The following is a 13958-nucleotide window of genomic DNA, read 5'->3' as shown; positions in this document are numbered from 1 at the left end:
CGTTCTGATTGGTTGGGTGCTGGGTAAATATCATCTATCGTTGTTTGATTTCCTCCAATAAGCTCTCAGCTCCGCCTTATACACATAAAGTGTGGCCCCCAGGAAATTGGGGCCGATTGAAGCTTTCATTATCACCAACACTCAAAGTTACGCTGCCCCCCGATTCCCCCAATCTACAGATGCTCAGATGGAAACACGACTTTATATCCCTGCTAACATCTCGGGAGGGCCCTGCACTTTCTCGAGAGTGGCCCCAGCCATGGTCAGAAGAAAGTGTGTGCAAACAATAAAGTTTTGGGGGTCATTACTCGCCCTCCCAGCGTCGCTGTAGAAGCCATCAGAGAGGGATAAGTGGTCCGGGGCCACCAGAGAACAATCAGGGAAATAAATTATTATTTCATCTTCCCCATGGCTCCTCCCACAAAATGGTGGATGGCACCCACAACAGGCGGTGGAATTTTCCCCTTTTTGTAAATACTACTAGGGGGCGCTATACCCAGACAGGGGATTACATGTACCTAGGGGGCCAGACTCCGCCATCTTCCTCCCGTCATTTCTCTTTTCTACAAGAGTCACCCACTGGAAACAGCCAATGAGCACATGATTCAGCCACTAATTATCCTTCCATTGGCCCATTCCAGCCCCGCCCCCAACCCTTTGGTGGTCAGTGGGGCCCCTTACAACCAGCCACATCGCAAAGAACCCCAAAGAACCTCTAGTGGATCTCTGTTGGGGGGTGGTTGGTCACTCCGATGAGCGCCATCACCAGGTAATCACTGGTTCTGCCTCATGTTGGTGAGTTTATTTCCCCCATCCCACCACGTGGACTAAAACTCCTGACTGCTGTGGCAGCGGGAATATTTCGGGTGAATGTTTAAAGAAGGAAATAGGAAACAATCAATCTTCATAATGGCAGTATTCAAATTTCCTCATTGGGGTAATCAATCGTCCGCCATATTGGGAAGTGGCTGTGGTAAGGTCCCACTTGTCTCTGCTGTCCTCATTGGTCTCCTGCTAGGTCACTCAGTGATTACCCGTTGGTGTTCCTGGATTCTGGAAGGTTCTGTGGTGTCTCGGTGATGTTGGGGGCCCCCAGGACTAGGATATCTGGATATCTGACAGGTCCTCTTTCTCTATGGCAGATTCCCCAAGGGAAATAATTAACAGCTGATCAATATCATCAATAAATTCCTGGCGGTGCTGAACCTTGCGGGTGAGGTCAGGGATGATATCGGAGGAGGGGAGGAATGTGGATGACACGACTGATCGATCCTTCAATGTTCCCATACCACGGATATCCTGTTGGGTAATCCGCCGACTCTCATGCAGGAGGAGATGATGACAGCAATGTGACATCACCCTAAGAATGTCATCCACCAATCACAGCATGGTGACAGCATATTAGTGGTAGGGATGACCACTATAGGGCCCGCAGGTGGAAGGGGCCCCACACATGAGACTTTCATGGCTACACGTGATGGTGTGTGTTGCATGTGACACGGAGTGAGGGAAGACACGTATGTGACACGGAGTGGGGGAAGGAATGTATGTGACACGGAGTGGGGGAAGGGATGTATGTGACACGGAGTGAGGGAATGTTACAATCTGGGGGCCGTTGTCACCTCTCACCTGCCTAATGACTAAACCTATGGGGAAGATGGGTTCATAACGTGGACTCTGCTGCCCCCTGCTGGATGAGAGGAGATTCAGCATAGTGAAGTAAATGCTGCAAATGTGCTAAAGTCACCAATGGGGCCCCCAATACAGTCATCACATTTCTGTAGGGGCCCTATTTCCAGATTTATTGTAAAGGGTGTTTATTGTGTCCCCCCAAAGTTTTGTGAATTTTTAAATCCCAAATAGCCGGCTCCAATATTCTTCCCTGGGAATCCCAATGTGTCACAGCTGAATGTCTGCACGTATATCCACCAAATGCACAAAAATTACTCCGATGACCCAAGTCTGCCCATTACATCTCTGCCCCTCCCACAATGGTGAGATTTAGGAAATAGGCCCCTCCCACAATGGGGAGATTTAGGAGATAGACCCCTCCCACAATGGGGAAATTTGGTGTCTGCTCCTCCCACAATGGTGGGATTTAGGATCTGGGACCCTCCCACAATGGGTTGATTTAGGCCCCTCCCACAATGGTGAGCGTTATGCTATAGGCCCCTCCCACAATGGTGAGATTTGGTGTCTCTGCCCCTCCCACAATGGTGAGATTTAGCCGCTAGGCCCCTCCCACAATGGGTGAGATTTAGGCTATAGGCCCCTCCCATAATGGTGAGATTTAGGAGCTAGGCCCCTCCCATAATGGGGAGATTTGGTGTCTGCTCCTCCCACAATGGTGGGATTTAGGATCTGGGACCCTCCCACAATGGGTTGATTTAGGCCCCTCCCACAATGGTGAGCTTTAGCCTATAGGCCCCTCCCACAATGGTGAGATTTGGCGTCTCTGCCCCTCCCACAATGGGAGGTTTTTTGATATAGGCCCGGGGGTTGGCAGTTGTAGGTCACATGACAGTGGGGGTGGGGCTTGGGGAGTCCTAGCAATATTATAGCTCCAATCTTTATAATAGAAAATATTCCGCAGCACCCCGGCCGTACAGTGTCTGTGACGTCATACCGTCATGGGAGGAGTCACTGGTGGCCCCGCCCCCAACACCGACTTCACTGACTCGCAGCCGGATTAAACCCGGGGGGAGGGGAGGATTACACCCGGGGGGAGGGGAGGATTACACCCGGGGGGGAGGGGCAGGATTACAATATAAACTATGGGCTATGATGATGTCTCTCTCCAATCACCCCATCGCGTTGCATTGTGGGGCCACGTTCAGAGCCGGTTGCTGGGTTCCGGTTGCTATGGCAGCCAATTGGAGCTTCTGAGATACTCTTCATTCACCGAGGACCCACAATGCAAAATTCTGGGGCCCCTCATGGTAAAGAGAGCTCCGCCCCCTTTCCAAACATTGTACCGAGGTAGTCCCGCCCCTCACCCAATCATAAACCAGCGGCCTGCCCCCTCCCACCCAGTGTAACCATTCAGCCCCGCCCCAGTGTAACCAGGCAGATCCGCCCCCTCTCCTATGATAAAGTGACAGCCCCGCCCCCTCCTCCCCTATAATAAAGGGTGGCCCCGCCCTCTCCCCGCCCCCTTGAGGGTCTGTATAAGTCCGGGCTGGCAGGGTCCCTGTGTGAGAAGCCGCAGTGGGGTCGTCCTCTCTGCTTTCCTCCACACCGGGGACATCGCCAGTGACGGTGAGTTCTGATTGGCCGGCCAGGCGTTGCTCGGTGAGATATTTTCCAGGACGCTGAGAATTTTCTATTTTCTTCCCTATTGGCTGCGTCACATGACGAATTATGGAATCCATAGCCAGGGGAGGACTTCTGATTGGTTGCCATGGGTACTGCTGTAACCCATAGCAACCAGAGCCAATCACCAGCCAGGCGGCAGTTACTGAAGGCTGATTGGTTGCTATAGGTTACCACATGTCAATATTGTTCCATAGGTTGACTTTTTCTATGTGTGTGCTGTTGGGCGAATGTTGGGTGAATGTGCAGATGTTTCATTGGCTGAATAGTAAATGTCTTGCAGGGCGCTGGCCAATATTTGACCAATCACAGCTCAGGAGGTGCTTTATGATTGGTGGCTGTAGCGTCCAATCCCTCATAGGGTAAATATGAATCTGGCCAGAGCACATTCACCAATCTGCATTGGGGTGAATCTCTGACCATGTGACTGTTGTGAACGTGGGAGCAGGTGGGCGGGTCTGCATGAATACCTGATTGGCTGGCATGGGGTCCTCGATGGGGAATTAAAGATCACATGGCTCAGATTCTGGCGGTGAATGTGATGAATGATCATTAGAAGGTGAATAGATTCACTGGTCAGGATATCAGCACTGTAATCTATGACATCACAGCCCCCCCCCCCCGGAGCGATCTATGACATCACAGCCCTCCCCCCCCCCGGAGCGATCTATGACATCACAGCCCTCCCCCCCCCCGGAGCGATCTATGACATCACAGCCCTCCCCCCCCGGAGCGATCTATGACATCACAGCCCTCCCCCCCCCCGGAGCGATCTATGACATCACAGCCCTCAGGAGGGTTATATATTGTGGCCCCGCGGTGGCTCTCTATTATGAGGATTATTTGGGGACACGTGCCCATCCCCGGCCCCATTATACACACTGTGTGGTTGCCATTGTGGGGGGGGGGGGGGTACAAACATGAAATGTGGCCCTCTGCAGTGGATCGCCCCCTGGCTCCGCCCCCGATGTTGGAAACCCTCAGAAAGTTCCGGACTTTTCTCGGCTCTGTGTGACAATGGCGTTAGGAACATCTGTCAGTTAGGGCCCCTGGGGGTCACCACGCAGCTGCCGCACGTTTTACATCTGCCAGTCGTAGAATGGGGGACGCCATGTGTGAAATCCCCATTATCAGTGATGGGGTCAGAGGTGACGCCCAGCCATGGGGCCCCTATGTCGCCCCGCAATCCTCTGAGGGGACTTAATCTGCTATAACCCATAGCAACCAGGGGCCCCCCAGCGTGCAATGATACAGTTGGGGACAATACCCCGCTATGTCAGGTGATACCGGGGCAGATAAATCCGGTGGTGACATATTAACCCCCCCCCCCACTTCCAATGGCAGATTTAACCCCTCGAGCACTGCGCAGACATTTCTAAGGATGCAGAAGGATCGGGATTGTGTGCACTGTTGTGCCGTCACCTTCCAATATTGCACTCGTCCCGGCCTCCTGCGTCACTGGACTGCTCAACCCCCAACCTGGGTGACCCCAAAACCTGCAGAGCAATAAGGGAGATCCCCCCCCTGTATACAGGAGTAGGGTCACATGGCATACAGGAGTAGGGTCACATGGCATACAGGAGGGTCACCATACAGGAGGAGGGTCACGTGGTACACGAGAGGGTCACATGGTATACAGTAGGGTCACCATACAGGAGGAGGGTCACATGGTATACAGGAGGGTCACATGGTATACAGGAGGAGGGTCACATGGTACACGAGAGGGTCACCATACAGGAGTAGGGTCACATGGTACACGAGAGGGTCACATGGTATACAGGAGGGTCACCATACAGGAGGAGGGTCACATGGTATACAGGAGGGTCACATAGTACACGAGAGGGTCACATGGTATACAGGAGGGTCACATGGTATACAAGAGGGTCACCATACAGGAGTAGGGTCACATGGTATACAGGAGGGTCACATGGTATAGGTCACATGGTATACAGGAGGGTCACATGGTATACAAGAGGGTCACCATACAGGAGTAGGGTCACATGGTATACAGGAGGGTCACATGGTATACAGGAGGGTCACCATACAGGAGTAGGGTCACATGGCATACAGGAGGGTCACATGGTATACAGGAGGAGGGTCACCTGACCCAGCAGCTTGTGGTTGCCGGGGGTGATGCTCCCCCCTATATTTATACCCATCCTGGCGTCACACATAACAATCACCGATGGCCGGTCTGGACCCTCTGATATCAGAAGATGGGTGAAATGTTAGCGGTGAATTTGATTGGTCATCATATTGAAGGTGATATTGTTCTGTGTGTGGCCCATACTGATTGGCCCAGTGAGACCCCACCCCCAGCAACGTATGCATCAATCTCAGCCATGAGGGAGGGATCATGTGACCCCCGTCCTACACATGTGCTGGGCCCCGTTATTGGAATATTCTCTGCCGCGTCTCTCACCAATCCTCTTTCCAGCAGGAAGCTCCACCCACAACCAAACTGGGCAGAGGGAACCAAAGAAAATCAATTGGCAATTTTCTGCCAATCAGGTGTAAGATGACTACGCTCCACAGATGATAGGTGAGTGCCAGGGGTCCAATCACACCATCAGGCATCACCATTGCCCATTGGGACCCCAATATGGATGGGGGAGGGGCTAGAGAGCTACAGCCCATGCTAATTGGCAGAACCTATCTTTGGCATTGTGTGGGATGAGGATGACAGGCCCCTGACTGACAGGGAATTATGGGTAATATTCACACCAGACGATGGACACAGAGGACACGACAGCCGCTATAAAAACCTCCGGACCTTTATCAGATGTCGGGGGACATGCCACCATCATGGGGTAACCTGTGACCCCAAAGTCACTTCTATACAATCTCCACAATCTCCCACACAGGGATGATGGCAGGTGACACCATGCTGTAGATTGGGGTCTCCACCAACAATGGGACAATGTCTGCTGAGTGGTCACACAGAGCTTCTGTGGCCCCCCGTGTCCTGTACGGGGTCTGGGGGGATCTTGTAGTAGGGAGGCCTTGTCTCTCCAATCAGGAATTCGGGGGGCTCTGTGGACAGACGCCAGGGTGGAGGAGTCTCTGTCAACCCGGGCCCCAAATCTACTCCCGACTCTCCATCAACATCTTCCTGTAGGGCTCAAAATCCTCCGGGATTGTGTCTGCGGGGCAGGGGGGAGAGGATGAGAAACGCTGAAATGGCACAACTGATATATACACACTGGACACATACCTGGTACATACCTGGCACACACCTGTCCCCCTCACCACTACACCTGATATACACTGTGCACACATATCCTACACCTGACACACACCCTCCTGATATATACCCACCGGACACATACCTGGCACATACCTGTCCCCCTCACATTCACAATTACACCTGATATACATTGATCCACCAACTCTTACTGTAATACCTAACATACACCTGTATACCCATATACTGTGCATTACACCGAGTACATACCTGTCCCCCCCCCCCACATTAACCAACAAACCTGACCCAACCCTGCCCCTGTCACACTCACCATTACACCTGTACTGTAGGTTGGACCAGATGATGTTCTCCTGGGAGAAGCAGAAGACCCCAAGCCGTCCTCCTCGCATGGTGGTGTCTATAATAACTCCTGAATCAGCCACCAGATCTACACCCTCATACAGCTTCACCCTGCCGGGACAAAACAGTTCAATGAATAGTGGAAGGACAGGACAGACAACATGCAACATGTACTATGTGACACCTTCATATAGCACCCCACAACATGCACCGTGTGACACCCTCATACAATCATATCCACATACTATACAACGTGCACCATGTGACACTCATACAATCGTATCTACATACTATACAACATGCACCGTGTGACACCCTCATACAATCGCATCTACATACTATACAACATGCACCGTGTGACACCGTCATACAATCGTATCCACATACTATACAACATGCACCGCGTGACACCGTCATACAATCATATCTACATACTATACAACATGCACCGTGTGACACCCTCATACAATCGCATCTACATAATATACAACGGACACTGTACACCCATATCTCTCTGTCCCACATCCCCGGGTTTGGGGTGAGGCTGCCATGCCATGAGCTCATCCTTCTCAGGACTGGTGTTGGGTATTAATTTGGCTGCCCAGCACGGGGTCACCTCCAGGAACCCGGCACAGTCCAGTTCCCAGAAGCCGCCCATTGTTCTCCCCTTTTCCATATGAAAGGGGCGAACTCTCTGGCTCCTGGCCTGGCATTCCTGACAGCCATGGCGTTGCCGGGGTGATGGTGACAAGGACTGGCAGGGTTCAGTTTCCCGCTGATATCATCGCTTCACTAAACAAGAAGAGGAGAGGGGATTTTCTGAATGACTGTGCAGATCTGCCACTCCTCCCCCTCCTCTGCTGGGGGTATTGGGGGGGGGATTAACTCCTCAATGACACAACTCAAATTCTAGCCAATGTCCACTCCTCATCAGACTAGAGTGTAAGCTCTGCAGCCTAGTAGTCCAGCCCATGGACTCTGATATGGGGTACACTGCACACTGCTTCTTATTGGCTCCCCGAGGTACTCATTGCACTGTGGAATGTTGGGGTGACTATGTTTAAACCTGCAAGGTGCAGCTTCAATAGCCAGTCACAGTGTAATACCAAGCACTGACAGGAACCAGGGGGGCGCCATACAATCCCACAGCACTACACTGCACTCACAGCGCCATCTGCTGGTGATCACATGTAATAAAACTTTGTATCTTCAATCAGATTCTGCCAGGCTAGAGAGATGGTGCCAGTGATGGATATGTGCTGTCACCCTCAGGTTTGCCACATATGATACAATCTGATTGTACAATCTTCTGCCTTATTGTAAATAAAGTGACCAGATTGGACAGTGTGTGGTCAGTTTCTGGGGATGCTGCAGGTTGGAGATGGAAGAGTTTTCCTGTGCTGACCTGATATAGCCCACCTGGGGGCGATGTGAGAGCTGCCAGCGGTATGACGTCTTGTCCTTCCAGCCCACATTTCGGGGATCCTTCCATAGGAGGCGCACCTGGTCGCTGGTGTGTCCCGTATTCCACAAGGCGTTCCGCAGCTGCTCACCCGGTCCGGTCTTTGACTTCACCGCCTGGAGGGAAGATGGAGGATGAGCACACACAATCCAGGACACAGGAGGACTAACCCGTATATACAGAGACCAAATCATACCTATAATGCCTCCGGGGGATACAGCATGGCGGCCATTATATAGAATACCCACAGAGCCAAGGCTGTAGCTGTACACATTACCCATAATGCTCCAGGGGTATGGCCCATGGCCGTAGCTGTACACATTACCCATAATGCCCCAGGGGTATGGCCCATGGCCGTAGCTGTACACATTACTTATAATGCCCAGGGGAATGGCCCATGGCTGGAGCTATACACATTACCCCTAATGTCCCAGGGGTAAGGCCCATGGCTGGAGCTATACACATTACCCATAATGCCCAGGGGGAACAGAAGTGGGCTTCACCTTTAGCTGCAGACCCGGCTCTGCCACGGCACGGAAGGGTGTGGCCTGCCAATAGGTTTGCTCCGTCTGCTTCCACATGACGACGTAGAAGCTGGAACTGTCCTGGTAGCTGAATATAAATCCAGCGTAATCGTCATCCGTGACCGTGTTCACGTGGAAGGTCCCCTCGAAGTCCACACCATTGAACGCTGTGTACCCTGCGGGGAGATGGGGCAGACATTGGTATAGGCGGGAGACCTTGACATGGGGGAGATGGGGCAGACATTGTTATAGGCGGGAGACCTTGACATGGGGGATGGGGCAGACATTGTTATAGGCGGGAGACCTTGACATGGGGGGGATGGGGCAGACATTGAAAAAGGCGGGAGACCTTGACATGGGGGGGGCAGACGTTGTCATAAGGAGGGGGGCATGGCTGGCACAGAGACTACTGAAGCCATTGGATGAGGATGGTCACCTGACCTGATCTCCTAATATATCATGGAGTGGGCGGAGCTCCTATAATTTCATTCTCTGAGTTCTTCACCCCGCTTTATGTGTGTCCCCACTGGTAAATTGTACCTCACTTCCTGTCCCAGTGACACAAACACCCAGGAAGTGAGGGGCAGCCATGTTTATTGTTACAGCCCCTCGCTCTCTTGTTCAGCAGGGTGCAGACTGTACTATCTGACAATAGGGACCATGAGAGTCCCCATCAGATCTGACCCCCCAGGGGCAGCACACAGATAGGAGGGGTGGGTTCTGAATAGGGACTAGAGGGTGAAATTATATTTAGGGGACAGGAAGCCGATACTCACCAACCGCCAGTCCGGGGTCACTGTTCATTGTCTGGACGATCTCCATCCCCTGGGAACACAGAGATACCATCAGTGCTATGTATATCACATGACACCGAACACTCAGGGGCCCCTCAGCCCACATCTGGGGGCCCCTGACCCACCCATCCAGTCACCTGATTCAGTACCACCCAGTTTGGGTCTATCTGGGCGTCGCCCTCCGGATCCAGGATGACCGTCTGATACGCCCTGAAGTCGGTGAGGGTCACCTCCGCGCTCTCGGGACAAACGTCGTAATTGTCGGCTACGGAATCATTATCGAAATCCAACTCACACACGTCTCCGACTCCGTCACCTGAGACGAGAAGATCCGTGTCACTCTCTGACCGGGGGCCGCCATAGGAGGAGGCCGGAGATCACTGGGGAGACACCGGGGGGCGCCATACAGAGGGAAAACAACTTACCTCACTCTATGACCAGCAGCCATAGGAGGAGAAACTGCAGAGACAGAGAGGAGGCCGGGCTGAGGCTGCAGAGACAGAGAGGAGGCCGGGCTGAGGCTGCAGAGACAGAGAGGAGGCCGGGCTGAGGGTGCAGAGACAGAGAGGAGGCTGGGCTGAGGGTGCAGAGACAGAGAGGAGGAGGCCGGGCTGAGGGTGCAGAGACAGAGAGGAGGAGGCCGGGCTGAGGGTGCAGAGACAGAGGGGAGGCCGGGCTGAGGGTGCAGAGACAGAGAGGAGGGAGGCCGGGCTGAGGGTGCAGAGACAGAGAGGAGGAGGCCGGGCTGAGGGTGCAGAGACAGAGAGGAGGCCGGGCTGAGGCTGCAGAGATAGGGGGGGGGATACACCCGGCTGGATGATTGGCTCCCGTACCGTCCGTGTCCTTCTGATTGGGGTTATGGATCAGCCGGCAGTTGTCGGGTCCTGGCGGGATGTAGTCGGGGATGCCATCGTTGTCATCATCCTGGTCACACTCGTCGCCCATACCGTCATTGTCAGAGTCCAGCTGGGAGCTGTTAGGGATTTCTGGGCAGTTGTCCTTTGTGTCCTGGTGACCATCACCGTCCCTGGGTGGGGGGAGCAATCATCAGATCATTCACCAATCACAGCGCAGCACCACAGCCAGGGAGCACCAATCTGCTCTCTGCACACCATGCATCTGATTCTGTTCTGGGGGGGGTTACAGATGTAACTGTGAAGCATGTTGTAGGGAGGCTATAAGAGACATTGTTAGCCAATCAGAGGAGAGCGGGGTTACATGGAATGGGGGCGGAGTCTTACTTGTCCTGATTGGTGTCACACATGTCCCCCACCAGGTCGCTGTCGGCATCTGTCTGGAGGAATGAGAGGAGACGTCAGAGATGGGTGGGGAACCCGGCAGTTGATAACAGCCAATCACTGGCTCTCCCCAGGTCATATGACCTCACATTCCTTACCTGCGTGGGGTTGCTGATCTCCGGGCAGCTATCACAGGCATCACCCACCCCGTCCAGGTCCCGGTCCGTCTGCAGGGGATTGGGCACTTTGGGGCAATTATCTAGCATGTTGGGGATTCCTGCACACACACACAGAGGGTTAATTACCCCAACCAACCCATTACCCCACACATAATATAAAAGTATCTCCGGGTGGGGTCACTGCTCACCGTCACCATCAATGTCGTTGTCACAGGCATCGCCTTCACCATTGGAATCTGTGTCCTTCTGGTCATTGTTGGGGACGTTAGGGCAGTTGTCACACGCGTCACCGTACGAGTCCGTGTCCGAGTTCTGCTGGTCCTTATTGGGGACCAGTCTGCAGTTATCCTGTGTGAGGGGGTGACACGTCTCATTACCGGCACCATGACTGTACTGGACACGGTCTTATCACATACATGGCTGATGTGTGTCCCTACACCCCGGGTCTTAGTATGGCCCTCCTCAGAGTTCTGGCTGTCCCCAATGTCAGAAAACCAGAAAACCCGACTTTATATGAAGTGTCCTGCACTCATGGACCTCCCATGCGGTGTCTCTTCAGCAGGGGAGGAGCCAGACTCCACCAATCCCATGCTACCATACTTGATGGCTCCACCCAGGTACTTTCCCCTGGAACAGATTTGGTGTCATATCTATATGTGAATGGTGACTCCGACTCCTGGCCACTGTCATGTTTATCCCATGGAATCCCTCTAACTTAACCGTTATCCCTCCCCTCTCTATACATAGCTCTGATTGGCTGATATCTGTTAAAGTTTCACCAGGTGTCACTTCTGGACCCCAACACACCAGTACCCTGACATGTGGGGCCCCAGCCTGATCTACAAATTACCTCCACATTTTTTATTCCGTCGCCATCGGCATCCTCGTCACATTGATCCCCGATTCCATCGTTATCCGCGTCCTCCTGCCCGGAGTTGGGGGTCAGTCTGCAGTTGTCCTGTACAACATGAGAAGGTACAGACATGGAGTATGTGATTGGGCCCTCCAGAGGATGCGGGGACAAGGCCACAATTACAGGTGGTTCTTTCCCGTACACCTCGCCATCCACTGGGGGCGCTGTCCAGGGTCAGTGGGAGCTGGCTGTGGACAGTAGGGTTAAGGCTGGGGTTAGGGGGTAGTTTTCAAGGGTTGGCACTGGGTTTAAGGTGGGGGTAGAGATGATCTTAGGGTTGAGGTTAGGAGGTAGACTTATTTTTAGGGTTGGGCTGAGGTAAGAATGGGGGGTTAGGGTTGAGGTTAGGATAGTGATTAGAATAGGGGGTAGGGTTTGGTTTAGGTAGAGGGTTAGGGTTGGGGTTGGGTTTAGCATGGCATGGGTTCGTCGGGGTACCCGTCTATGTCTGTGTCTCGGCCACACGTGTACCCATTTCCTGCCCAGCCGACGTTGCACTGTGGGGGTGAAGAGATAATATTAGGGTGACACAGATGGGTATGGCGCCTCCCGGCCCCATCGGTGATGATAAGGCGGGGTCATCGTATCAGGACACGCCCACTTACCGCACAGGTGACATCACCGTTCCTCTCAAACACGCAGTGCGCGTTCACATGGCAGGGGTTGAACGCTGGGCTGATGCAAGACTTTTTGGGGACACAGCCCAGAGATTGGTTCCCCACGAAGCCCGGCTTGCAGGGGCCACACTTATAGGAGCCCTAAATGGACAGGAGAGCAATGATTGGAGCAGAGGGGTGAAGGGGGTATGATTGGGACATAATCGGGGTGGAGAGGGGCGGTGCTCACCACGGTGTTGGTGCAGATGGAGTTGGCATCACATCCCCCATTGTTCCCGTCATTACATTCATCAATGTCGCTGCAAACCTGGAGAGGAAATGGAAATTGGGGACACTGTAAGGTCATCGTGCTATAAGCCACGCCCCCTGCGCAGCCCTTCCACCAATCTGAATGTCCTGCCCCACCACCCCTCCCCCACCACACCTTCCCCACCACACCTTCCCTCATACTCCCAGTTACACCTTCCTTCACACCTCCCCCGTCACACCTCCCCATTGGCTTAGAATATGGCTGCTCCACCAATACTTCTGTTTGTTGCATTTGGGTGGAGACCTCCCTCCTCCTGCTGCAAAATTTGCTGGGAGGCTCCTCCCCTAATGGGCGGAGTTGGGAATCTTCCGGGGCAATGAGCTGGTAATAATTCCACCTGTTGGTTGGCTTCTCACTCGCACCATTCTTCTTCTCCGTCTCTGCAGAGTCCCTCCCCCGCATTTCACCAAAGACCCCAACAGCCGAAACTCCGGACTTCGATGATGAGCCCAATAAGAGGCGGAACCAGTTCCTGTCGCTGGCATTTGGACTGATGGCCATGGTCAGTTATGCTTTGCTCAGTGGAATAATTTCCATACAGCGCGTGTCGGGGGACGGGGCCCTGGAGCCAGCCATTGCCATGGAGGACCACGAGGAGGAGGAGGAGGAAGAATGATTGGACTCTATTGGCTGCGTTCTAAAGCAAATTCCCTCCCTCCTGCACCCTCCTCGTCCACATCGGACTGATTCCTGCACTGCACCAGATCTGCAGGGCCAGGGTACTGTTATAGCAACTCCCTCCACTAGGGGGCACCACTATAGCTGCTGCCACGTAAGTGCCTTTGTCCCATCTGTACCACCAATAATTCCTAGAACTGTCTGTGGCATTTTATTTCCCATCATTCCCTGTGTCTAGGTGACCCCTCCCACCACAGACTGGTGCGGTTCAGTATTAATGAAGCGGGACTCTCCTTCTCTAAGGTGATATTGGTGCAAATTATCATCAGACAGATGGGGGGGTTGGGGGGCCCATTCTGTACACTGTGGCACTGGTCAGTGTGTGGTGCCCTCTCATGGCATTTCTCCTGCTGCAGCATGCCACAGGTTCTCATTCACCCACAGGTT

The 13958-nt window shown here is 53.3% G+C and overlaps 1 protein-coding gene across 1 annotated transcript; it reads right to left on the bottom strand.

Moving 5' to 3' along the window:
• Positions 1-6065: 6065 nt before the first annotated feature.
• THBS3 (thrombospondin 3) lies at positions 6066-13394 on the bottom strand. The gene is made up of 15 exons (XM_072428642.1): positions 13008-13394; positions 12813-12890; positions 12572-12724; positions 12379-12463; positions 11904-12037; positions 11242-11401; positions 11033-11151; positions 10878-10930; positions 10470-10663; positions 9774-9952; positions 9619-9667; positions 8822-9018; positions 8262-8434; positions 6828-6967; positions 6066-6455 (listed from the first exon to the last, which is right to left on the bottom strand). The coding sequence occupies exons 1-15, from the start codon at positions 13392-13394 to the stop codon at positions 6397-6399; spliced, it is 2160 nt and encodes a 719-aa protein (XP_072284743.1). The 3' UTR covers positions 6066-6396.
• Positions 13395-13958: the final 564 nt, after the last annotated feature.

Source organism: Pyxicephalus adspersus, chromosome 12 (assembly GCF_032062135.1).
Source record: "Pyxicephalus adspersus chromosome 12, UCB_Pads_2.0, whole genome shotgun sequence".
NCBI lineage: Eukaryota > Metazoa > Chordata > Amphibia > Anura > Pyxicephalidae > Pyxicephalus > Pyxicephalus adspersus.
This window is presented reverse-complemented; position numbering and strand designations above follow the sequence as displayed.

Coding starts and splice junctions, on each gene's coding strand:
- THBS3 (XM_072428642.1), bottom strand. CDS start 13,394: ATGGCCATCAGTCCAAATGCCAGCGACAGGAACTGGTTCCGCCTCTTA. Junction 12,725..12,812: donor CCATCTGCACCAACACCGTG/GTGAGCACCGCC, acceptor CTGTCCATTTAG/GGCTCCTATAAGTGTGGCCC. Junction 9,668..9,773: donor ACTGGGTGGTACTGAATCAG/GTGACTGGATGG, acceptor CTGTGTTCCCAG/GGGATGGAGATCGTCCAGAC.